Source organism: Pipistrellus kuhlii, unplaced genomic scaffold (genome assembly GCF_014108245.1).
Source record: "Pipistrellus kuhlii isolate mPipKuh1 unplaced genomic scaffold, mPipKuh1.p scaffold_m20_p_1, whole genome shotgun sequence".
NCBI lineage: Eukaryota > Metazoa > Chordata > Mammalia > Chiroptera > Vespertilionidae > Pipistrellus > Pipistrellus kuhlii.
In genome coordinates, this window is record NW_023425404.1 from 94,979,253 (window position 1) to 95,002,867 (window position 23,615).

At 41.0% G+C, this 23,615-nt stretch overlaps 1 protein-coding gene and 1 pseudogene across 13 annotated transcripts in view; both read left to right on the plus strand.

Moving 5' to 3' along the window:
- Positions 1-20,489, plus strand: part of POLE2 (DNA polymerase epsilon 2, accessory subunit) — a 61,909-nt gene extending 41,420 nt beyond the window's left edge. For 3 of the 13 annotated variants that reach the window (XM_036457740.2, XM_036457721.2, XM_045587477.1), the window contains exons 15-17: positions 2,613-2,721; positions 10,828-11,004; positions 20,166-20,486. In XM_036457740.2, the coding sequence (XP_036313633.1) occupies positions 2,613-2,721; positions 10,828-11,004; positions 20,166-20,333 (454 nt within the window). In that variant the 3' untranslated portion in view covers positions 20,334-20,486. Of the gene's footprint in view, positions 1-2,612; positions 2,722-10,827; positions 11,005-12,932; positions 13,001-20,165 lie in introns of all 13 variants that reach the window. The other 10 variants (XM_036457735.2, XM_045587492.1, XM_036457730.2 and 7 more) reach the window with 7 other exon arrangements.
- LOC118730087 lies at positions 15,485-17,506 on the plus strand (annotated as a pseudogene).
- Positions 20,490-23,615: the final 3,126 nt, after the last annotated feature.

Below are 23,615 nucleotides of genomic sequence, written 5' to 3' on the forward strand. Positions count from 1 at the left end.
GTGCTCAAATCAAACTGCATTATGAGCCTACCCATTCTTATCATCCTCTTTCATACTCCAGCCTTCTAGACCACCCCCCACAAATGTTCCACTTGACCTTTTTTCCCCATACATGTAATCATTTTCCAAGATACTGTATATCATGTTTATTGTTTTTTTCTCTGATCGCCCTCTTCTCATTAGAATGTAAACTTCATGAGAACTAGGATCTTTTTGTTTTGTTCACTCATTTCTACAATAGTTCAGTATACATATTAAAAGCTCAATAAATTACTGTTTAATGAATAGACAAATAGGTAAATTCTTTTTTTTTTTTTTTTAATAAGTTTTTATTGTTCATATTATTACAAATGTTCTTTCCCCCCCCCCCCCCACCATTGCTCTCCTCCACCAGGTTCCCACCCCACCCTCTGCCCTTTCCCCTCTCCCCATTGTCCTCATCCATAGGTGCACAGTTTATGTTCAGTCTCTTCCCACTCTCCCCTCTCCCCTTTTCCCCAAGAATCATCAGTTCACTCCCCTTCCATACCTCTGATTCTATTATATTCAACAGTTAATATTGTTCATCAGATTTTTTTAATTTCCTTTGTTTTTAGATTCACTTGTTGATAGTTACGTATTTGTTGTTCATAATTTTTATCTTTGTTTACTTTCTCTTCTGAAAGAACTCCTTTCAGCAATTCATATAATTCTGGTTTGGCGGTGATGAACTCCTTTAGCTTTTTTTTATTAGTGAAGCTCTTTATCTGGCCTTCGATTCTGAGTGATAGCTTTGCTGGGTAGATTATTTTTGGCTGTAGGTTCTTGCTATTCATCACTTTGAATATTTCTTGCCATTCCCTTCTGGCCTGCATGGTTTCTGTTGAGAAGTCAGCTGACAATCGTATAGGTGCTCCTTTATAGGTTACTACCTTCTTTGCTCTTGCTTCTTTTAATATTCTCTCTTTGTCTTTTGCTCTTGGAATTTTAATAATGATGTGTCTCGGTGTGGTCCTCTTTGGATTCCTTTTGTTTGGAGTTCTGTATGCTTCCTGGACTTGTAAGTCTAATTCTTTTACCAGGTGGCGGAAGTTTTCTGTCACTATTTCTTTCAGTATGTTTTCGATATCTTGCTCTCTCTCATCTTCTGGGACCCCCATAATTCTGATGTTGGTTCGCTTGAAGTTGTCCCAGAGTTTTCTTACATTATCTTCAATTTTCTGGATTCTCTTGCCTTCTAGCTTCTGTGGAGGAGTGTCTTCTGGCTCTTTATGTTCCAAATCTTTGACTTGATTCTTGCGATCATCCTTCCTGTTTTTAGGACTCTGTAAAATATTTTTTATTTCAGACAATGTATTCTTTATTTCTTGTTGATCCCTTATCATTTCTTGTTGACTCCTTATTAATTCTAGTTGATCTCTTTCATATCCTCATAGGCCTTATCCATCTTTTCTAGGAAATTCTTGAAAAACCTTATAAGCGTAGATTTGAACTCTATATCCAGACGCTTTTTGTCCTCCATTTCTTTCGTTTGTGATCTATTTTGTTGTCTCATTTCACAGTTACAGATGGGGCGGGGTTTCAGGGTGGAGCCTGCAGCTTTGGCTTCTGTCAGCCCCACCCTATGCAGGTCCTTCAGTGCTCGCTGCTGGCGCCTCTGAGAGAAAGGTGCCCTCGATTTTCGCCTGCTGCCAAACAGTCTATGCTCTCCCCCAATTAGCCCGGTATTGGGGTTCAGTTCAGTTGGAAGTGGAGTTGGAGGTGGCGTTCAGAGCAGTCTGGAGCCCCAGTCTCCTTCCCGTCAGGGCAATCCCCCGGCACAGCCGACCGTCCCTTCTCTGCGCTCAGTGTGCGCGCCTCCGGGACCTCCTTCCGCCTCTCCCCGGGGTTCCGCCTTACAGCCCGGCTCCCTATGGCTGAGCCTGAGTCCCCGGGGTCCGGCCCAGAACTGGGGTTCAGAGCAGTCGGGGGCCCAGCACAGTCGGAGTTTTATCTCCTTTCCGCTGGGGAACGCCCGCCAGGCACTCGGCTTCCCTCCTCTCAGGTCCGTCCTCTCCGCGCGCCGCGTCTCCGTACCTTGGGCTTTTCCAGCTCCTCCGCGCCTCCTTCTGGTTTTCTCCTTGCTTCTCGCTGTAGAATTTCCAGTCAGTCAACCTTCCTGTAGTTCTGGGCAATGTCCGTTTTATATTTTAGTTGTATTTTATTGAAATTGTTGTGTGCGGCTGCAGCTAGGTGTTCACCTGGGCGCAGCCATCTTGGATCTCTCCAAATAGGTAAATTCTTATTGAATTTTTGCTATGGTAAAAAATGGAAAGTAGAAATGGTTTTGTATTATAAAACCATTTGCCTTTTATGCCCTAGTCAGTTTGGCTCTGTGGATAGAGCACCAGCCAGTGGACTAAAGGGTCCCAGATTCCATTCCAGTCAAGAGCACATGTCTGGGTTGTGGATTCAGTTCCCAATAGGGGGCGTGCAGGAGGCAGCCAATCAGTGATTCCCATCATTATTGTTTCTCTCTCTGTCCCCCACCCCTCTTCCTTTCTCTCTGAAACCAATAATATATTTTAAAAAATAAAAATAAATTACCTCATATTTTTTTCTGATAAAATCAAATTCAACTATTTTTATTTCAGAATTCAGTATTGTACACAAGAAATTATTGTCTTTCGTGAAGACTTAGTGAATAAAATGTGCAGAAACTGTGTCCGTTTTCCTAGTAGCAATTTGGATATTCCTAATCATGTAAGTTCACAGTCTTCTTTATAAAACTATTACATGTTACATCACATAAAATGTTATTAAGCCCCTTGATAATTTACCCTCTAATATTTATTTAAATTATGGTTATAATTTGAACATACTTTGTCAGTAAGTTAATATTTCTTAGTAATCGGTGTTTCTCAACTTTCTAACTGAAATATCCCCTAATGGGTGGAGGAAAACCAGGAACAAGCAGGAGATTTCATTGAAACTTCCTTGTTTTACTCTAAACTCATAAATCTTAAATTGTACTTCAAAATATACTTATGTGTTTTAATAAAATGTTCATGTTTGCTAAATATTTAGAGGTATGTCAGAAGGATGTGTAGTGCTTATATTATAGCTTCAAAGTGCCATGATACATGTTCCCCCTTTTCAGAAGTTATGAAGAGATCTTACAGACATTTTCTATATTTATTTTATAATAGTTAAAGCTTTTATAGGCAAAACTAGAGGCCCAGTGCCGTGCATGCGGGCAGGAGATGTCCCTCAGTCCAGCTTGCAGTCTCTCCAATCTGGGACCATTTGAGGAATGTCTGACTGCCCTTTTAGACCCGATCCCAGTGGGTTCAGGCCTAAACAGGTAGTAGGACATCCCTCTCACAATCCAGGCTACTGGTTGCCAGCTGCTCGCCTGTCTGCCTTCCTGATTATCCCTAACTGCTTCTGCCTGCCAGCTTGATCACCCTAACCACTCCCATGCAGTCTGATTGGTGTCTAATTGCTTCCCTGCCAGCCTGTTTGCCCCCAACTTCCCTCCACTGCCGACCTGGTCACTCCTTATTGCCCTCCCCTGCAGGGTTGATCGCCTCCAACTGCCCTCCCTTGCAGGCTGGTCCCTCTCAGCTACCCTCCCTTGCAGGCCTGGTGCCTCCCAACTGCCCTCCCCTGCTGGCCATCTTGTGGTGACCATCTTGTATCCACATGGGGGGGCCATCTTTAACCACATGGGGGCAGCCATCTTGTGTGTTGGAGTGATGGTCAATCTGCATATTACTCTTTTATTACTATAGATAGGATTACTATTCTTTGCATTGCTCAAGCTATGAGTTATTATTTTTTATTAATTAGTTAATTTATTTTATTGATTATAGTCTCACATAATTGTCCTTATCCCCCCACTCCCATCACAAACCCCTCCCCACACATGCCCCCTACCCCCCTGTTGTCCATGGCCACTGGCTAGGACCATATGCATGCATACAAGTCCTTTGGTTGATCTCTTCCCTTTACCCCCACCCTCCCTCACTTTCCCTCTGAGGTTTGAGAGTCTGATTGCTGCTTCTCTTTCTCTGGGTCTGTTTTTGTTCATCAGTTTATGTTGTTCATTATTTCCTCTAGATGTGTGAGGTCATGTGATCCAAGAAATACTCTTGTAAGAACCTAAACTGCAACAAGGCATAATGGTTATGCTGAGAGGCAAATGAATCAATCTATAGTGAGTTGCTTTCCGGGCCAACAGTTCTTTTGAGTCCCAATTTCAATGTCAAATAGTTCCTTATGTGTACATGTCAGCCATGATATTTCAGATCTGGTTGGTGGACAAATGGTGGCAATACAGGTCTGCCCGTCTCTGGTTTGGTCCTGGGCATCCTTCAGCAACACGCAGCTACTGTCTGCTGGTGTGCTGAGGTGTCGTCAGCATCTTCCATCTCTAAATTGTGTCTCTTCTGTCTTCATGGCTGGAGCGCTTCTGTCTATTGATCTCTGTTACAGAATTCCAGATGGTCTTGGAGTTCTTTTCTGAAAATATACAAACATAATCTCAACCTAAAATTAATAAAGGAATATTTTCTTTAAATTTGACTTGGGATTCTTTTTCTTCCCCCCCTCCCCCCCAAACAATTTTCCTCTGGTTTGTTTTCACACCATGTGTGTATTTTCATGGGTATTTTGCTGTTAGCATTTGGAATGAAGGTTAATTTTCTAAAGTACAAGTTTTTTAGATGTAAATTATTCTCAGGATATTTTACCTTACATGATATTCTTCCACTGTCACCCCCTTTTTTACTTTAAATAATAGGAGACTTTTGGAAATTTTATAATGTAGTCTTGATAGCTTTTACATTTTAAATTATTTGCGCTACAGTATGACTACTTTAGGTTCATAACATGTGCACTATAAATTATTTTTTTTGTTTTTGTTTTATTTTTTTAATAAATCTTTATTGTTCATATTATTACAAATGTTCCTCATTTTTTTTCACCCCTCTATTGCTCCCCTCCACCAGGTTCCCACCCCACCCTCTGCCCTTTCCCCACCCCTCATTGTCCTCATCCATAGGTGCACAGTTTATGTTCAGTCTCTTCCCACACCCCCTTCTCCCCTTTTCCCCGAGGATCGTCAGTTCACTCCCTTTCCATACCTCTGATTCTATTATATTCACCAGTTAATATTGTTCATCAGATTTTTTATTTCCCTTGGTTTTTATTTATTTTTTAAAAAATATATTTTATTGATTTTGTACAGAGAGGAAGGGAGAGAGATAAATAGTTAGAAACATCGATAAGAGATAGACATCAATCGGCTGCCTCTTGCACACCCCCTACTGGAGATATGCCCGCAACCAAGGTACATGCCCTTGACCAGAATCGAACCCAGGACCTTTCAGTCCCCAAGCCGATGCTCTATCCATTGAGCCAAATCGGTCTTGGCTTCCCTTGGTTTTTAGATTCACTTATTGATAGTTACTTATTTCTTGTTCATAATTTTTATCTTTATTTTCTTCCTCTTCCTAAAGAAGCCCCTTCAGCTGAAACAGGTTTGGCTCAATGGATAGAGTGTTGGCCTGGGGACTGAAAGGCCCGTTTTCGATTCCGGTCAAGGGCATGTACCTTGGTTGCGGGCATATCCCCAGTAGGGGCTGTGCAAGAGGCAGCTGATCGATGACTCTCTTTCATTTATGTTTCTAACTCTCTATCTCTCTCCCTTCCTCTCTGTATAAAATCAATAAAATATATTTTTAAAAAGAACCCCCTTCAGCAATTCATATAATTCTGATTTGGCAGTGATGAACTCCTTTAGCATTTTTTTTTATTAGTGAAGCTCTTTATCTGACCTTAGATTCTGAGTGTTAGCTTTGCTGGGTAGATTATTTTTGGCTGTAGGTTCTTGCTATTCATCACCTTGAATATTTCTTGCCATTCTTGTATGGCCTACATGGTTTCTGTTGAGAAATCAGCTGACAATCATATAGGTGCTCCTTTATAGGTAACTACCTGCTTTTCTCTTGCTGCTTTTAATATTCTCTCTTTGTCTTTTGCTCTTGGAATTTTAATTATGATGTGTCTTGGTGTGGTCCTCTTTGGATTCCTTTTGTTTGGCGTTCTGTGCACTTCCTGGACTTTTAAGTCTAATTCTTTCACCAGGTGGGAGAAGTTTTCTGTCACTATTTCTTTCAGTATGTTTTCATATCTTGCTCTCTCTCATCTTCTGGGACCCCCATAATTCTAATGTTGGTTCGCTTGAAGTTGTCCCAGAGGTTTCTTACATTATCTTCAACTTTCTGGATTGTCTTGTCTTCTTGCTTTTGTGGAGGAGTGTCTTCTGGCTCTTTAAGTTCCAAATCTTTGACTTGATTCTTGCGATCTTCCATTATGTTTTTAGGAGTCTGTATAATATTTTTTATTTCAGTCAATGTATTCTTTATTTCTTGTTGATCCCTTATTATTTCTAGTTGATCCCTTTTCATATCCTCATAGGTCTCATTTATTTTATTCGCCTTTTCTAGGAGATTCTTGAAAAACCTATAGTATCAGCGTAGTTTTGAACTCTATATCCAGTTGCTTTTTGTCCTCCATTTCTTTTGTTTGCGATCTGTTTGCTTGTCTCGGCATTTTCATTGCTTCCCTGAGTTGGTAGCGTGGCTTTGTGTGCTAAGGTGTCCTTTATGGTTCAGTGGGTCAATCTCCCAGTTACCTGAGGTGAACCCTCTTGGTGCCCCCTTTTGTAGACTATGTGTACAGCCTTATTGTAGTTACCGTATTTTTCGGACCATAAGACGCACTTTTTTCCCCCCAGAAGTGGGGGTGAAAAGTCCCTGCGTCTTATGGTCCAAATATAGCCTACACATATACTTAAAAAAAAAGTTTTTTTACTTGCCCGGCTCTGTGTGGTCTCTGTGTGCTTGCCCGGCTCTAAAATGGTTCTAAATGCTGCTGTTTACTTTACAGGGTTGATTACATGTGTTTATGACTGTGATGTTGGGTTTTAATGCACATAAAATATTTTAGGACACTGTTTGTTTCAGAATCTTTTTTTCTTCATTTCCCTTCTCTAAAAACTGGTGCGTCTTATGGTCCGGTGCGTCTTATGGTCCGAAAAATACGGTAAGTTTTGATTGTTGTTAGTATCACTGGGAAGAACTGACCTCCAGGCCAATTGGCTGTGAGGATCACCTGTGTCAATGCCAGGAGACAGCCTTATTGGACTAGACTTGGAAAATTGCAAACATCTCTGTGCTCAGCTGGGATGGAGCGGAGTTTCACGGTGGAGCCTAAAGCCTTGGCTTCCATCAGCCCTGCTCTATGAGGCTCCTTAGTCTCAGAGTTCCTCAGTGTCCTTCAGTACTCGCTTCAAGCACCTCTGCGAGAAAGGTGCCCTTGATTTTTGCCCACTACTAAACAGTCTAGGCTCTCCCCCAATGAGTCCCGATCTGGGGTTCAGTTCAGTTGGAAGTGGGGTTCAGAGCAGTCTGGAGCTTTTGTCTCTTTTTCACTAGGGCAATGCAGCAGCACAGTCAACTGTCTGTTATCTGTGCGCAATATGTGCGCCTCCGGGACTTCCTTTCACCGCTCCCCTGAGTTTCCACCTTACAGCCCAGACTCCCTTTGTATGAGCCTGGGTCCCCAGTGTCTGGCCTAGAACTGTGGTTCAGTGCAGTCGGAACTGGGGCTCAACACAGTCCAGAGCTTTTATCTCCTTCCCTCTACGGGATGCCAGCCAGGCACTCAGCCTCCCCCTCCTTTCCCCGTGCATGCACTGTGTTTCCGTACCTTAGGCTTTTACAGTTCCTCTGATTTTCCTTCTGGTTTTCTCTTTCCTTCTAGTTGTAGAGTTCCCAGTCAGTGGACTTTCCTGTAGTTCTGGGTAATGTTCATCTTGTATTTTAGTTATATATATTTTTTTAATTGTTGTGTGAGGCTGCAGTTAGGCGTTTACCTATGACGCTATCTTGGATTCTCCCGCTATGAATTATTTTTAAAAAATCTTTATTTTTCAGATTATTAGAGTTGTTCCTTTTTTCCCTCCCATAGCTCCCCTCCACCTGGTACACCCTGCCCTTAACTCCCCTCTGTCCTCATCCATAGGTGTATGATTTTTGTCCAGTCTCTTCCCGCACCCCCCACACCCCCTTTTCCCTAAGAATTGTCAGTGTACTCCCTTTATATACTCCTGATTCTATTATATTCACCAGTTTATTCTGTTCCTCAGATTTTTTTATTCCCTGGATTTTTAGATTCACTTGTTGTTAGATATGTATTTATTGTTCATAATTTTTAACTTTTTCTTCTTCTTCTTAAAGAATATCATTCAGCATTTCTTATAGCACTGGTTTGGCGGTGATGAACTCCTTTAGTTTTTCTTATCTGTGAAGCTCTTTATCTGCCCTTCAATTCTGAATGATAGCTTTGCTGGGTAGAGAAATCTTAGTTGTAGATTCTTGCTATTCATCACTGTGAATATTTCTTGCCATTCTGTCTGGCCTTCATAGTTTCTGTTAAGAAATCAGCTGACAATCGTATGATTACTCTTTTGAAGGTAACTGTTTTTCTCTTGCTGCTTTTAATATTTTCTCTTTGTCTTTTGCTCTTGGAATTTTAATTATGATGTGTCTTGGTGTGGTTCTCTTTAGATTCCTTTTGTTTGAGGTTCTGTGTGTTTCTTGGACTTGTAAGTCTATTTCTTTCACCAGGTAGGGGAAGTTTTCGGTCATTGTTTCTTCAAATAGGTTTTCAATTTCTTGCTTTCTCTGTCTTCTTCTGGCTCCCCCATAATTCTGATGTTGGTACACTTGAAGTTGTCCCAGAGGCTTCTTACACATTCTTCAAATTTTTGGATGCTTTTTGCTTTTCTGGTTGGCTGGTTTTTTTTTTCTTTGCATTTTAAATCTTGAACTTGATTCTTGGAATCCTCTAGTCTGCTGTTGGATCTATGTATATTATTTTTTTTAATACATATATTTTATTGATTTTTTTACAGAGAGGAAGGGAAAGGGATAAAGAGATAGAAACATCTATCAGTTGCCTCTTGCACACCTCCTACTAGGGATGTGCCCACAACCAAGGTACATGCCCCTGACCAGAATCAAAGCTGGGACTCTTCAGTCCGCAGGCCGATGCTCTGTTCACTGAGCCAAACCGGTTAGGCACTGTATATTATTCTTTATTTCAGTCAGTGTATGCTTAATTTCTAATTTGTCTTTTTTCATATCTTTAAGGGTTTCACTAAATTTCTCGGAGATTTCTAGAAAATTCCTGAGTAATCTTATAACCATGGTTTTGAATTCTATTTCCAGTAGTTTGCTTTCCTCCATTTCTGTCATTTGTGGCCTGTTTCTTTTTCTCCACATTTTGGCTGCTTCCCTTTGTTGATTGAGTGGCTTTGTGTGCTAAGTGTCCCATAGGGCCCAATGGTTCAGCCTCCCGATTTACCTGAGGTGGACACTCTTGTTGCACCCCTTTGTGGGTTGTATGCACAGTCTTGTTGTAGTTAAGTCTTGATTGCTGTTGGTATCACTGGGAGGAATTGACCTCCAGGCTAGTTGGCTGTGAGGACCAGTTGTATCTACAATGGGAGAACTTCTGTGCTAGAAACACTATTCTGGGGCAAGATTTGCATCAGTGGGGCTTTGATGCTCACTGAGTCTGCCCCCTGAATGTCTCTCTTATGGATATAAAGAATTATAATCCAGATGGTCTCACTCTGACCATTTGGGTACACTGGTTCTTGGATCTCCAAGGAGATGCAAAGTAAGCCACTGCATCAGGCCACCCAGCATGAGCTACAGAGAGATCTGCAATTTCCTCTTGTGTTTAGGGTTTGAGGTGCCCAGATAAGGCCCAGCTGTGAAACAATGCAAGCTGCTGCAGGGCGTTGGGCCTTCTTTTTGAGGTTCTGTGCTATCTGACCCAGCTGTAGGTTTTAGGTTTTAGATTGGGAAAGGCCAGGCCGTTCATGTGCAAAAGTCTCTGCACACAGCTTGGGTGGGGTTGTAAATTGGATGTGGCAGGGACTCAGGGAATCATCAGGGTGGAGCAAACAGCAATGGCTGACCATCGCTTCTCGGCCTTTTGGCTAAGATCAAGTGTAGCAATGACTGACCATCAGCCCTGCCCTGAAGTGGTCCCTGGTGTCCTGAGGCACAGTGCAGGAACAATGATCGCTGCAAGCACCTCTGAGAGAAAGCCACCCTCGTGTTCCGGCCCAATGCCAGACAGTCCAGTTTCTTCCTGTATGAGTTTGGGTCCCCAGTGTCTCGCCCAGAACTGGAGTTCAGAGCAGTCCGAAACTTGTATCTCCCTCCCGAATGAAAAAGACAACAGTGTACCTAGTTATTAGCCCCTTTCCATGAACCTCTGTACTACCGCACTTCACTTCCACCTCTGCACCTCCTCTTAGTCTCAGTGTGCTCTTCTCTTTCTTCATCCAGCCTTCCCATTGTTCTGGATGATATCCATTTTGTTTTTTAGTTGTAGTTTTGATGTGGTTGTGCGTGGCAGCAAATTCAGGTGTTTATCTAAGCCACCATCTTGGTTCCTTTCGCTATGAATTATTTTTAGATGAACACAATTACTAAATGAGTCTATTATACAGATATACTAGTAAGTATAGTTGCTCCAATATGACTATTGGGGGAATGGACTTTACAGTAAATGATTTTAAATGAAAACTCAAAAAAATTTTTTAAACTACAGGACAGTCAATCTTATTTCATCTCTGTGTTTTCCACAGCTCTAATTCAGAGTTCTAATTGTTTGTCAAATTTTCTAATTATTTTTGGTAATTAATATTTAATTTGAAATTATTTGTTAGTTGTTTTAACTTTTACAAATGAACTAAAGTTTGTTTTGTATCATTCTTTTTAGTTTGTGAAGACTATCTTATCCCAAGGACACCTGACTCCACTACCCCTCTATGTCTGCCCAGTGTACTGGGCATATGACTATGCTTTGAGAGTGTACCCTTTGCCTGATGTACTTGTCATTGCAGACAAATATGATCCTTTCACTTTGACCAATACCGAATGCCTCTGCATAAACCCAGTAAGAATGTAGTTAACATTATATAGTCATACTTTGTCAAGATTAGAGTGTTATTTCTTTACATTTAAAATGTGTATTTAAAAATATTACTGTTAGAGTAAAAATATACTATTAATGAAACACAATTAGTTTGATATATACTGAAAGTTCTTAAACCTTCAGTATGGCATGTGACTATAAAGTAATGTGATATTTTTCTTTAAAAAAAAATATATATATATATATATATATATATATATATATATATATATAAGCCACTTATAAATCCAAATGAATATTTTCCCTTCAAAGTAACTTACTTTGGGATTACTTTCAGGAAATTGCTTTCAAAGCATGTATCTATTCTCTTTAACCATATAAATGGTATTTATCCTTTGAGGAGGATTTTGATTTTTAGAAGTTGCCCAACTCCCCAAAATCTAAACCTGATAAATATGGAAATTCTTATTGAGACACATTTTATTACTTCATTTTTTATGCAGAACCTTGAAGTTGCTTCAGAATCTTAAAGTTGCTTCAGAATTTCTACAGAAGTATAATTGACTTTAAATTTAGGGAACACAGATTGCATAAACATTGTGACTGATGCCAAAATGTCTCCACTAGAGGCTTTATGCTCTGTATTAATTCTGGTAAATTTTATACCTTAATACTTTTCTGTTTCATTTAGGTCATTTCTAGAAACATTGTGTCTTACTATTTGTCACTGCTTCTTCAAATACACATGTATTATGCCCACTTCCCAGGATGTCTCATCCACGGAGCTGTTGGCATTTTGAACCAAATCTTTGTTGTGGAGCTCTGACCTATGCACTGTAGGATGTATAGCAGGATCCCTGGATTCAACCCATTGGATGCAAGTAGCAGCCCCCAATTTATAACCATCAAAAACGTCTAAGGATATTTGACAGATGTGCCCTGGAGGGCAAAATTGTCCTTGGTTGAGAAATACCCTAAGGATGAGCATAGTCAACTAATTTTATTTTATTGTTTGAAATCTATGGCCTGGTTTTTATAGGCTATTCACAATTTAATATTCTTTAACAGAGGCTATATCCTTATTTAAATCGAATAGTTTGGGTATTCTCATAATTGATGCCTTATTTGAATATGCCTTATTTTTTAATTTTTCCACCTTTTCATCCTTTTAAGTGAGTAAACCACTTTCTTTCATAATCACATCTTTTTTTTACCTTATTTATACCTTTTGGGCCCAGAACTTGCCTTTGACATTGCTTCATACCTTCTTAATACTTATTTACATTAATGAATGCCTGCAATGGGCATGGCAATGGGCCAGGGACACAGAAACTAATACCATCGTTTAGTAGTGGACAGACATCTGTATGTGTGTTCAGTGCTTTAAAGGGCACATTGAAGGGGCATGAAACCTAGATTTTCATTGGGAAGAGGGATAGGAAAAATTTCTTAAAGATTCTGGGCATCTTATATGCATCTTTAACATCTTATACTAAGTAGAACCAATTCTATTATACTTACATTTCCAGTCACACCTGTTAGCATAAGATGGTCTAGCCCAGTGATCGGCAAACTCATTAGTCAAAAGAGCCAAATAGCAACACTACAATTATTTAAATTTCTTTTGAGAGACAAATTTTTTAAACTTAAACTTCTTCTAATGCCACTTCTTCAAGCCACAGTTTGCCGATCATGGGTCTAGCCAACTTGAAAGACATTTGCTTAAAGTGTAGGTATTTTATATTAATATCTTCTCTCTGTAAAGATCAAGCAAAAATCTGTCACATCACTTTATAGTCACCTTATAACTTTTAAAGTCATGAGGACCAAGGAATTTGATTTTAAAAACAAGAATTCTTCTATAAAAGTTGAGTATTTACTTACAGGCATTTCTCTTCTCCTCACACCCCACCCCCACCCCCCACCCTCCACCCCCCACCCCCGCCCAGGGCTCTTTTCCAAGAAGTGGATTTTCATTCAAAGTTTTTTATCCTTCCAACAAGACAGTTGAAGATAGGTAAGTGTGCCCACTAAACTGGCAGAAAAAGCTCCTTCTTAGTGCTATATTGCTAAAGATCAAACGTTCTGTAGGCATATTGAGATTTTTATTTTATTTTATTTTTACATATATTTTATTGATTTTGTACAGAGAGGAAGGGAGAGAGATAGAGTTAGAAACATCGATGAGAGAGAGTCATCGCTCAGCTGCCTCTTGCACACCCCCTACTGGGGATCTGCCCGCAACCAAGGTACCTGCCCTTGACGGAATTGAACCTGGGACCTTTCAGTCCCCAAGCCGATGCTCTATCCATTGAGCCAAACCGGTTTTGGCATTTTGAAGTTTTTAAAAATGTCTGCAGTGATCCATTGGGAATGTTCTAGGCTGAAGTTATTGTGATCAAGCTGTGTGACATAGAATATTATGTATTTAATGGCGTGTTTCTGATGAAATAGATCAAGCATTGTTTTCTGAGGGAAATCTTGGACCAGTTATGGAGGTGGGCTTGTTTTAATAATGAGCATCATTAGAACTCACAGTCTGAGTTCTAATGATGCTCATATTATTCTGAGAGCACAGCCCTGCCCTCCACATGGTTGAGTCTCAAAACCTAGGTAATCTGTCTTACATTGGCAGCAAATAATTTGGAAGGAGCTGGGTGCAAGTGTGGTGATGTGCAGGTGTTGGAGTTGGGGGAAGGTCTTGAGGTAAAAAAGAGAATAATCACCTGGTGGGTAGTGGTTTTCAAAGGGTGATCTAAAGATCACCTGCATCTGCTGAGACCGGTGGTAGAGCGTCGGTCTGTGGACTGAAAGGTCCCAGGTTCGATTCCGGTCAAGGGCATGTACCTTGGTTGCGGGCACATTCCCAGTAGGGGGTGTGCAAGAGGCAGCTGGTCGATGTTTCTCTCTCATCAACGTTTCTAGCTCTCAATCCCTCTCTCCTCCTCTCTGTAAAAAAATCAATAAGATAAAATAAAAAAAGAACACACTGGGCCAAAACCGGTTTGGCTCAGTGGTAGAGTGTTAAAGATCATCTGCATCAGAGTCTTCGAGGATCCTTGTTAAAAATATTGCCCTAGCTGGTTTAGCTCAGTGGATAGTGTTGGCCTGTGAACTGAAGGGTCTTGGGTTCGATTCTGGTCAAGGGCACATATATGAGTTGCAGGCTTGGTCCCCAGTAGATGGTGTGCAGGAGGCAATCAGTGATTCTCTCTCTTTGATGTTTCTGTCTCCTTCTCCCTTCCTCTCTGAAATTAATAAAAATATTTAAAAGAATAAAAAAAGTTAAGTTCTGGAATCCCATCCCACATTTAGCAAATGGTTTGCTCTATAGTTATAGGGCCCATAAATATGCATTTTGATGCTATGTCCCTTGGATTCAGGCATCCTAACATGTACTGTCAGTTAATCAAACATATTTTGAAAAAACTCCACTTCTTGTTAAGCAAATAACCAGCCCTTGCTGGAGGTTCGATTGCTGAACAGGGCATATACCTAGGTTGCAGGTTTGATCACCCACTGGTCAGGGTGCTTATGGGAGACAGCCAATATCTCTCTCTCTCTCTCTCTCTCTCTCTCTCTCTCTCTCTCTCTCTTTCTCTCTCTCTCTATCTCTATCTCTCTCTCTTCCTTTCATTCTAAAATCAATGAGAAACATATTCTCGGATAAGGATTAAAAAATATAAAAGAACAAATAACCAAATAACTGTCCTCTAGTTTCTTGTTAGAGAATATAATTTTGAACACACAGCTCAATTATAATTTGTATAATTAACAAATATATTAAAACCAACATCTCATGATAAAAAATTCAAAAAGTGCTTAAAAGTATAAAATTGAAAAATAGCTCTGTAATACCTCTGCTTTCTAACCCTGAACCCATGATTAACAGTTTCTTGTACATATTTCTTTAAAAAAATTGTGCATTGTTCCTTCTGCTCAATACTTATGGATGATTGAAGTCCATTCAGTTTATGAGATATGATGTTTTATTTTTGGATTCATTCATTTTACATCTATATGACTAGAGGCCCAGTGCATGAAATTCGTGCACTGGTAGGGTCACTAGCTGCTGTTGGCCGGGTACTCCCTTCTCCTGCGGGCCCACGCCCTGGTCAAACTCCCAGAATAACTCCGGTAGGGGGAACAATTTGCATACTCTGCTTTTATTATATAGGATTCTTAATATGTTCCAAGCATTGCTTAGTTTTTGGAATATAACCAGATACTTGAAGGTTTTTAATCCATAAGTCTGACGTGTCATTCTTTACCTAACCCGCATTGAATCCTAGCTGGTTTTGGTTCAGTGGATAGAGTGTTGGCCTGCGGACCAAAGGGCTCTGAGTTCACTTCCAGTGAAGTGCATGCACCTCGGTTGCAGGCTCCTCCCTGGCCTGTGCAGGAGATAACTGATAATATGTTTCTCTCACATCAACATTTCTGTCTTTCCTCTCTCTGAAAACCAATAGAAAAATATCAAGTGAGGATTTTTTTTTAATTTTTTTAAAGAATTGATATGGGCAGTGCGGGCGAGGCAGGCAAGCAGGGGCCGGCCGAGGCGATCGCCATGCGGGCCACCATGGCCACGGACGAGCTAGCAGCAAGCTGAGCCAGCGGCTGCAGATGGAGGGCGAGGGTGAGGGCAGCGGCGAGGCGCTGGGGAGCGCAGATGAGGAGCTGAACGCCAACTGCTGCGGCGCGCCGACCTCAACCAGGGCATCGGGAGCCCCAGTCGCCCAGCCGCCGCCGCGTCTTCAACCCTACACCGAGTTCAAGGAATTCTCCAGGAAGCAGATCAAGGACAAGGAGATGTTCAAGCAATATGATGCCGGCCGATGGCTTCATCGACCTGATGGAGCTCAAGCTCATGATGGAGAAACTTGGAGCCCCCCAGACCCTACTGGGCCTGAAAAACATGATCAAAGAGGGGGACGAGGACTTGGACAGCAAGCTCGGCTTCCGGGAGTTCCTCCTGGTTTTGCGCAAGGCGGCGGCCGGGAGCTGCAGGACAGCGGGCTGCCCGTGCTGGCCGCCTCTCCGAGATCGACGTCTCCACCGAGGGCGTCAAGGGGGCCAAGAGATTCTTTGAGGCCACCATCCAGGCCATCAACGTGTCCCGCCGCTTCAAGGAGGAGATCAAGGCGGAGCAGGCGCGGAAGAAGCAGGCGGAGGAGATGAAGCAGCGGAAGGCGGCCTAGGAGCTGCAGTCCACCTTCAAGTAGCCGGGCTGGGCCCGCCCGCCCGGCCCCCGCCCAGAAATCAGTCTGGCTGGCGAGGGAGGTTGGGGGTGGGGGGGCCAAGTAGAGGCTGAGCTGGGGTCCTGCCTGTGTCTGAAGGGACCATACTGAAACCTACAAACCTCTGTGAACACAGCCCGTCGAGGCTCTTGCAGGGGTGGCCGGGCCTCTCCAGCTCTCTGCTATGTTCCTGAGGCCGCGCCCCCAGCCCTGGCTCCCGGCCTGGCCCAGCCCCCTGCCTCTCGCACCCCTGGCTGCCCTTGCCTGCTCCAGCGCTGCTCTTGGCCCCTGAGCCTGCCACCCACACAACGCCTCTCCCTGGCACCTCCTCTCCTGCCCAGAGGCCACCTGCCCTTATCCCGCAGGCTGCACCGCCCCTTCCTAGACTGGGAGAGCGACAAATGGCAAGAATTTCGGCTGGCTTGTAGAGAGGGACCTTGGGGTGCTCCACGCCCTGCACCTGTTCCTCCAGCCCCGCCTCCTCCCTGCTGGCATTGGGGAGGGGGCGGGGCAGGGGAAAGGCTTCTATTTTTGTGAAGGGACCCAGGCCCTGACACCCCGCGCAACCCCAGTGCTCGGCCCAGCCAGGCAGGGTGAGGGGACAGCTGTCAATCCACCTCACTCTCCCAGCCATGGCAGGGAAGGCTCTGAGGGCAGAACACCACCTAGTCCCCCGGGGACAACCTGAGGGTCCCATGGGGCTCTGGGCCTTTCACACCCTCCTTCCCCAGAGGGACTTCCACCGCCTTGTCACCAGCAACGGGACTACCCTGTCACCTCCCACCCCGAGGAAACATGGGGACCCGCCCCCCTGTGCCACGCAGTCCCCATGTGCTTACTCACGTGTGTGCGTGTCTGTGTGTCTGTTGCTGTGTTGTGAAGCTGTGCCCTGCACCCAGTCCCAACAGAGGCCACAGTTATGCAACTTTTGGTGTGTGTCACGACAGCGCCCCTGCTGTTCGGGCGATAACTTTATTTTAGTAAACATGCCCCAAGAGTCTAAGAAGCTCCCGTGGACATGCAGAGGTTTTATTTTTTTGGCCTTAGAATCTACAGAAACTTGGGGGCACTGACCCCCTGCGGCGGCCCCCGCTCTGGATTGCGTTTGCCGTGGCAGATCTGTTTACACAGAAGAATATAAGTTCTTTTTCTTTGGCTTATTGCTTTTTTTCCCCTCCCTTCTCACTCCCCCCCACACACCACCATCTCCCCACCCCCAAAGAGCTACTTCTTCATTCGGTGGTACAATTTTTTTTTTTTTTAACTAAAATAAGATTTAAAAAATTTTTTTTTAATTTATATGGTTGCTTTTAGGTAAAGGAACCAATCTTCTGAAGTCTCACCACTCTGTTGTCAACACCTGGATGCCCCTGAGGGCATTTGATTTTGTGACCTCAGAATTAAGCCACCTCTGAGGGCTATCTACCTGATGCATATTTTGTCCATCTTCCTATTGACTTTTACTGAACTGAGATTTGATATAAAACTTATCCTCCTATGAGAACTAGTCCTGGGAACTTTAAGTAGGTCTCAGAACAAGAAAATCTGTCTGTCCCAAACAAAAGTTGGGTGTAGTAGCCCTGGCTTCATTTTTTCTGACCTGTATTTCCGCCTGACCTGAGTTTCCTCATTCTCTTATTTTTATCTTTTTACTGGAGGCCGGATGCACGGAATTTGTGCAAGGGGCTTGGCCCTCACAGCTGAGGCTGTGTCTAGAAGGTCGTCCGATCTAACTAGCATATTATGCTTTTATTATTGTAGATTACATCTATCTGCAAACCTGTGTTTTAATGAGTTGGAATGTAAACAAATAACCCTCAATTTGATTTATTATGATAGCATAAGACACTTCAGTTACATTTCTTGTAATGTTCCCTGATTGCCATATTCTAAGCACTTCATACAGATTTCTGTGGTGGCACTTTTTTTTTCTTTTTTTTTTTTTTACAGAGAGGGAGAGGGACAGAGAGCCAGAAACATCGATGGGACAGAGACATCGACCAGCTGCCTCCTGCACACACCCCACTGGGATGCGCCCACAGCCAACGTACATGCCCTTGACTGGAATTGAACCCGGGACCCCCCAGTCCACAGACTGATGCTCTATCCACTGAGCCAAACTGGTTTCAGCTCTGTGGTAGTCCTTAACAGTGTATTATAAATCACTTATGTGCCTACACATCTTAAAAATTTCTAGCACAGTAGTACTCGACTTGCATTTTGTTGAGTTAAAATAGTTGTTTCCTGCTAAAACCAGTTTGGCTCAGTGGATAGAGCCAAAGGACAGGACTGGAGGGTCCCAGGTTCGATTCCGGTCAAGGGCATGTACCTTGGTTGCGGGCATATCCCCAGTGAGGGGTGTGCAGGAGGCAGCTGATCGATGTTTCTCTCTCATCGATGTTTCTAACTCTCTATCCCTCTCCCTCTCTGTAAAAAATCAATAAAATACATATTTTTTTTAAATAGTTTTCTTCTGTAGTCTCAGATGCTGAAAACCTTGGCATACTTTTCAAACTATAATTAGTATAAATAATTATTGGAATCTTTTCAGTTCTGGATCAAAGTGATGCATGTTTATTTTTGAGAGAATGAAACATTTTCAAGATATAATGAAATAATTTGGTCTTCCTGCTATTTAGCTTCTCCTTAGAAGAAATCTTTTGTTAGAATAATTGTAAATCAGCTGGGACCAGTTTGGCTCAGTGGATAGAGCGTCACCCTGCGGACTAAAAGGTCCCGTGTTCGATTCCGGTCAAGGGCATGTAGGCATGTACCTTGGTTGCGGGCACATCCCCAGTGGGGAGTGTGCAAGAGGCAGCTGGTCGATGATTCTCTCTCATCGATGTTTCTAACTCTCTATCCCTCTCTCTTCCTCTCTGTGAAAAAATCAATAAAATATATTTTTTAAAAAAAGAATAATTGCAAAATCATATTGTAGAGTTAATCATTGAAATGTAGTGAAAGTAAATAAGGTTAACTCTGTTTCAATGAGTACTATTAAATATAGTTGTTTTACTTTAAAACACAGTATTGCTGATGTAGTAGAGAAATACACACTCCCATTGGTCAGAATAAAAAATGGTAAAAACTTTTATGGAGGGCAATCTGACAAGATTTCTTAAGACCTAACCTTCATATACCAGCAATTCCATTTCTAAGAATTTATCCTACAAATACTTGGGCATATGCATAAAAAAAGGTACAACTGTTTTTTATGTAGTTTTTAGATTAGCAAAACAAACATATAAATACATATCCATTTAAATGTATATGCTTTTATTTAGAAGTTTCCTAAGTTATTTAGATTTTAGAGCATTAAAGAGATTAATTTCAAAAATTATATATTACTAATTGAAAAAAGATATAGTGTTCATAGTATTCTGTCACTTATATGTATGTTTTATAGCATATACCCACACAAACATGCATATACACTGAGTGGCCAGATTATTATACTATCTGAATGTGTAATAATCTGGCCACTTTGTGTGTGTGTGTGTGTGTGTGTGTGTGTGTATTTTAGAGGCCCGGTGCATGAAGTCGTACATGGGTGGGATCCGGCCAGATTGGCCAGGGAGAGGGGAAATGGGCGGTTGGCAGGCCTGCCTGCTGGTCGAACTCTTGGTCGAGGAGACAATTTTCATATTAGCCTTTTATTATATAAGATGTACACTGAATGGCCAAATTATTTCGCACTCAGAGATCATAATAATCTGCCACTCCTGTATATGATTAGATGATCTTTTATATTTATTTTATAAGGATATATTTTATAAGGCTATTCATTTGCTTCTGGGAGTAGAAACAGTGTGAGACTGACATTTTTGTCCAGCACCTTTTCAATTTGGAACAATATGCATGTTTTTAAATTTAATTAACTAAACCTAAATATTAAGACATGTACAATAACTTAGATTTCTAAAATGTTTCATTTTCCTTTTTCAGCAAACTTCAAGGTTTTTGAGATTCTTGAACACCATTGAAGAAACAAAACTCATCGATTTTCTGCTTAATTTTATATTTTATGTAACTCTGATATTAGGTTATAATAAAATTATGGTAAACATTAGAATGTTGTTTAAATTTATATTTTATGAGATTTTGATACTATAATAAACATGATGGCATACTTTATAAGGTTTTATAGGAAAAATATTTTCTAATCTTTTAAAAATATGAAAATATGTATAAAGATGTAATCTAGTTATACATTTGCACCTAAAAACTGATCTTTTATTATTTCTATACTGGTCATTTTAATATTCATTTTAAGATATTTAAACATTTTTGGATCATTATTTTAGTTTAACATAGGTTTTTATCACCATAAGTCCTTAGTGTGTGTCTGACAATTTTAAAACTGTTTGCATTTCAAATCACAGAATTTATTCTAATGATAGTTGAAAATCTTTGTTTCATGATAATACTGTGATATTCATTACATAATTATCTTTTGGCACTGGAAATTTAAAAACACAATTCCCTTAGTTTTTACATTTAGAAGACATATTTATTTGAAGCAGCATGTTTTGACACATTGGCAGTAATTACTCAACATTTTTAGTTTGTGGTATTACAACAATAGCCCAGAAATAAATCTGAATGACAGGAATTTAGAGTACAAAGAGTGTTTCAAATTTAGGAGTAACCTAAATATTATAAAAAGCCTGGCATTGAAAATACATATTTTCTTGGAAATGAGCTCTTTGAGGAAAAGATAAGTGATTAAAAAACAAAACAAGCCAGGACCGGTTTCGCTCAGTGGATAGAGCGTCAGCCTGCGGACTGAAAGGTCCAGGTTCGATTCCGGTCAAGGGCATATACCTTAAATGCGGGCACATCCCCAGTGGGGGGTGTGCAGGAGGCAGCTGGTCGGTGTTTCTCTCTCATCGACGTTTCTAACTGTCCCTCTCAATTCCTCTCTGTAAAATCAATAAAATATATATTTTTAAATGACATTAAAGGGAAAATTCCTCAAGAAAATTTAATGTGAATGTGATAAGTGAATCAGCAGTTAAGGATGAAATGGTAATTTGAGATGAGGTTTGATGATGGAAAATTCAGGGAGAATGTCAGAAGAGGCCTGATATTAGAAAAACATGATTTAACTTTAATTTCAAGTAGCCTGGAAAAATTGAAATAAAAGTGAAATCAAGCCCCAGCTGATTTGGCTCAGTAGATAGAACATCAGCCTATGGACTGAAAGGTCCTGGGTTTGATTCTGGTCAAGGGCATGTACCTTGGTTGCAGACTCCTCCCTGGCCTGGGCCCTGATCAAGGAAAAATATCCTTAAGTGAGGATTTAAAAAAAAAAAAGTTAAATCAAGGCATAAGTTCAAAAGTTACTAGCTTACTTGGGGGAAAAATTATAATTTGAGCCTTCAAAGTGGTAGTGAAATAGACACAAGGTTGTTGGTCCAGTTATGAGAACCACAGAGCTAAATATGAAAGATGATGGGTAGAAAGTTATAAGTGTAAACTGAATACAGGGTGTCCCCGCATTCATTAACTCATTCATTTGGCAGACAATTGCTTCCATATATAAAGATGAGCTACTTGAACTTTTTCAGGAACACAGTTAATGGATAGAAAGATAGGGTGTATTTAGGAGTTAGCAATGTGAAATGAGATGAAACAAAATAATTATTTGAGAGCAAAAAAGTTGCCAGAACCAGGCAGTAAGTATCAGAATAAGATAAGATAGGAACTAGAATCAAGTGGGGATCAGCATCATCAGAAATGAATAGGAAGCAGAGGTCTGAATGAAGGGCAGCCCTGAAAGAATCCTGGGCTTCTCCTACAGGTAAAAACAGAGGTGGTGACCTAGCAGCATCCCAAAAAGGGAGAAGGAACACCACATAACCAGACATCCTGAGAAGAGAGGCCATGGGGAGACAAAAACATAGTCCGCACATGAAAGAAAAGCAGGCATCACCAGAAAAGGAAGTAAACGAGTCAGAGGTAAGCATCCTACCAGAGCAAGAATTCAGAATAATGATCATAGGATGGCTAGAAAGAATGGAAGAGAAATTTGACAATAACCAAGAAGAAATGAGGAAGAACCATGAGGAACTGGAGAAGAACCAAGAAGAAATGAAAAATGACATTGCTACCATGAAGAACTCAATAGAAAGCATCAAGAGTAGACTAGATGAAGCAGAGGACCACATCAGTGAGCTAGAAGATAAGATGGAAAAAAATACCCAAGTAGAGCAGCTTCTAGAAAAAAAAAGATTAAAAAGCAGGAGGAGAGCCTATGGGAGCTTTGGGACAATACAAAACAAAATAATATTCGAATAATAGGGGTTCCAGAAAAAAAGGAAACTGAGGTAGACATGGAAAAAGTATTTCAAGAAATAATGACAGAAAACTTTCCTGAAATAGAGAAAAAAAAAACCACACAAATCCAAGATGCTCGCAGAGTCCCAAGCAAAATAAATCCCAGAAGACAGACTCCAAGGCACATAATAATCAAATTGGCAAACAACAATGACAAAGTAAGAATCTTAAAAGCAGCCAGAGAGAGACAAAGTTTCATACAAAGGAACCCCCATCAGACTAGCAACTGATTTCTCAACAGAAACTTATCAGGCCAGAAGGGAATGGGATGAAATATACAAAGTCATGCAAAGGAAGGGTGTGAATCCAAGAATACTGTACCCAGCAAGGCTATCAATCAAAATTGAAGGGGAAATCAGGAGCTTCACAGACAAAAAAACACTGAAGGAATTTATCTCCACCAAACCAGCAATGCAAAAAATGCTAAAGGGTCTACTGTAAAAATAAAGAAATAGGAAGTGAAGAAGGATAACGGGTATAGAATAAAAATGGCGTCAAACGAGTACCTATCAATAATAACCTTAAATGTAAATGGATTAAATGCTCCAATCAAAAGACATAGGGTAACAGATTGGATAAGAAAGCAAGACCCATACATCTGTTGTCTACAAGAAACCCACCTCAGAAAAAAAGATGCACACAGACAGGGTGAAGGGATGGAAAAAAGTTTTCCAGGCAAATGGAAATGAAAAAAAAGCTCGGGTAGCAATACTTATATCTGACAAATTAGATCTCAGAGTGAAGGACATAATAAGAGATAATGAAGACCACTTCATAATATTAAAGGGAAGAATCCAACAAGAAGAAATAACCCTGGTAAATATATATGCAACCAATACAGGAGCAAAAAATACATAAAAAAAACTGCTGGAGGACATTGAGAGATTAATAGCAATACAATCATAGATTTTTTTAAATATATATATTATATATATTTTAATCTATTTTATTGATTTTGTACAGAGAGGAAGGGAGAGAGATAGAGAGTTAGAAACATAGATGAGAGGGAGTCATCGATCAGCTGCTTCTTGCACACCCCCCACTGGGGATGTGCCC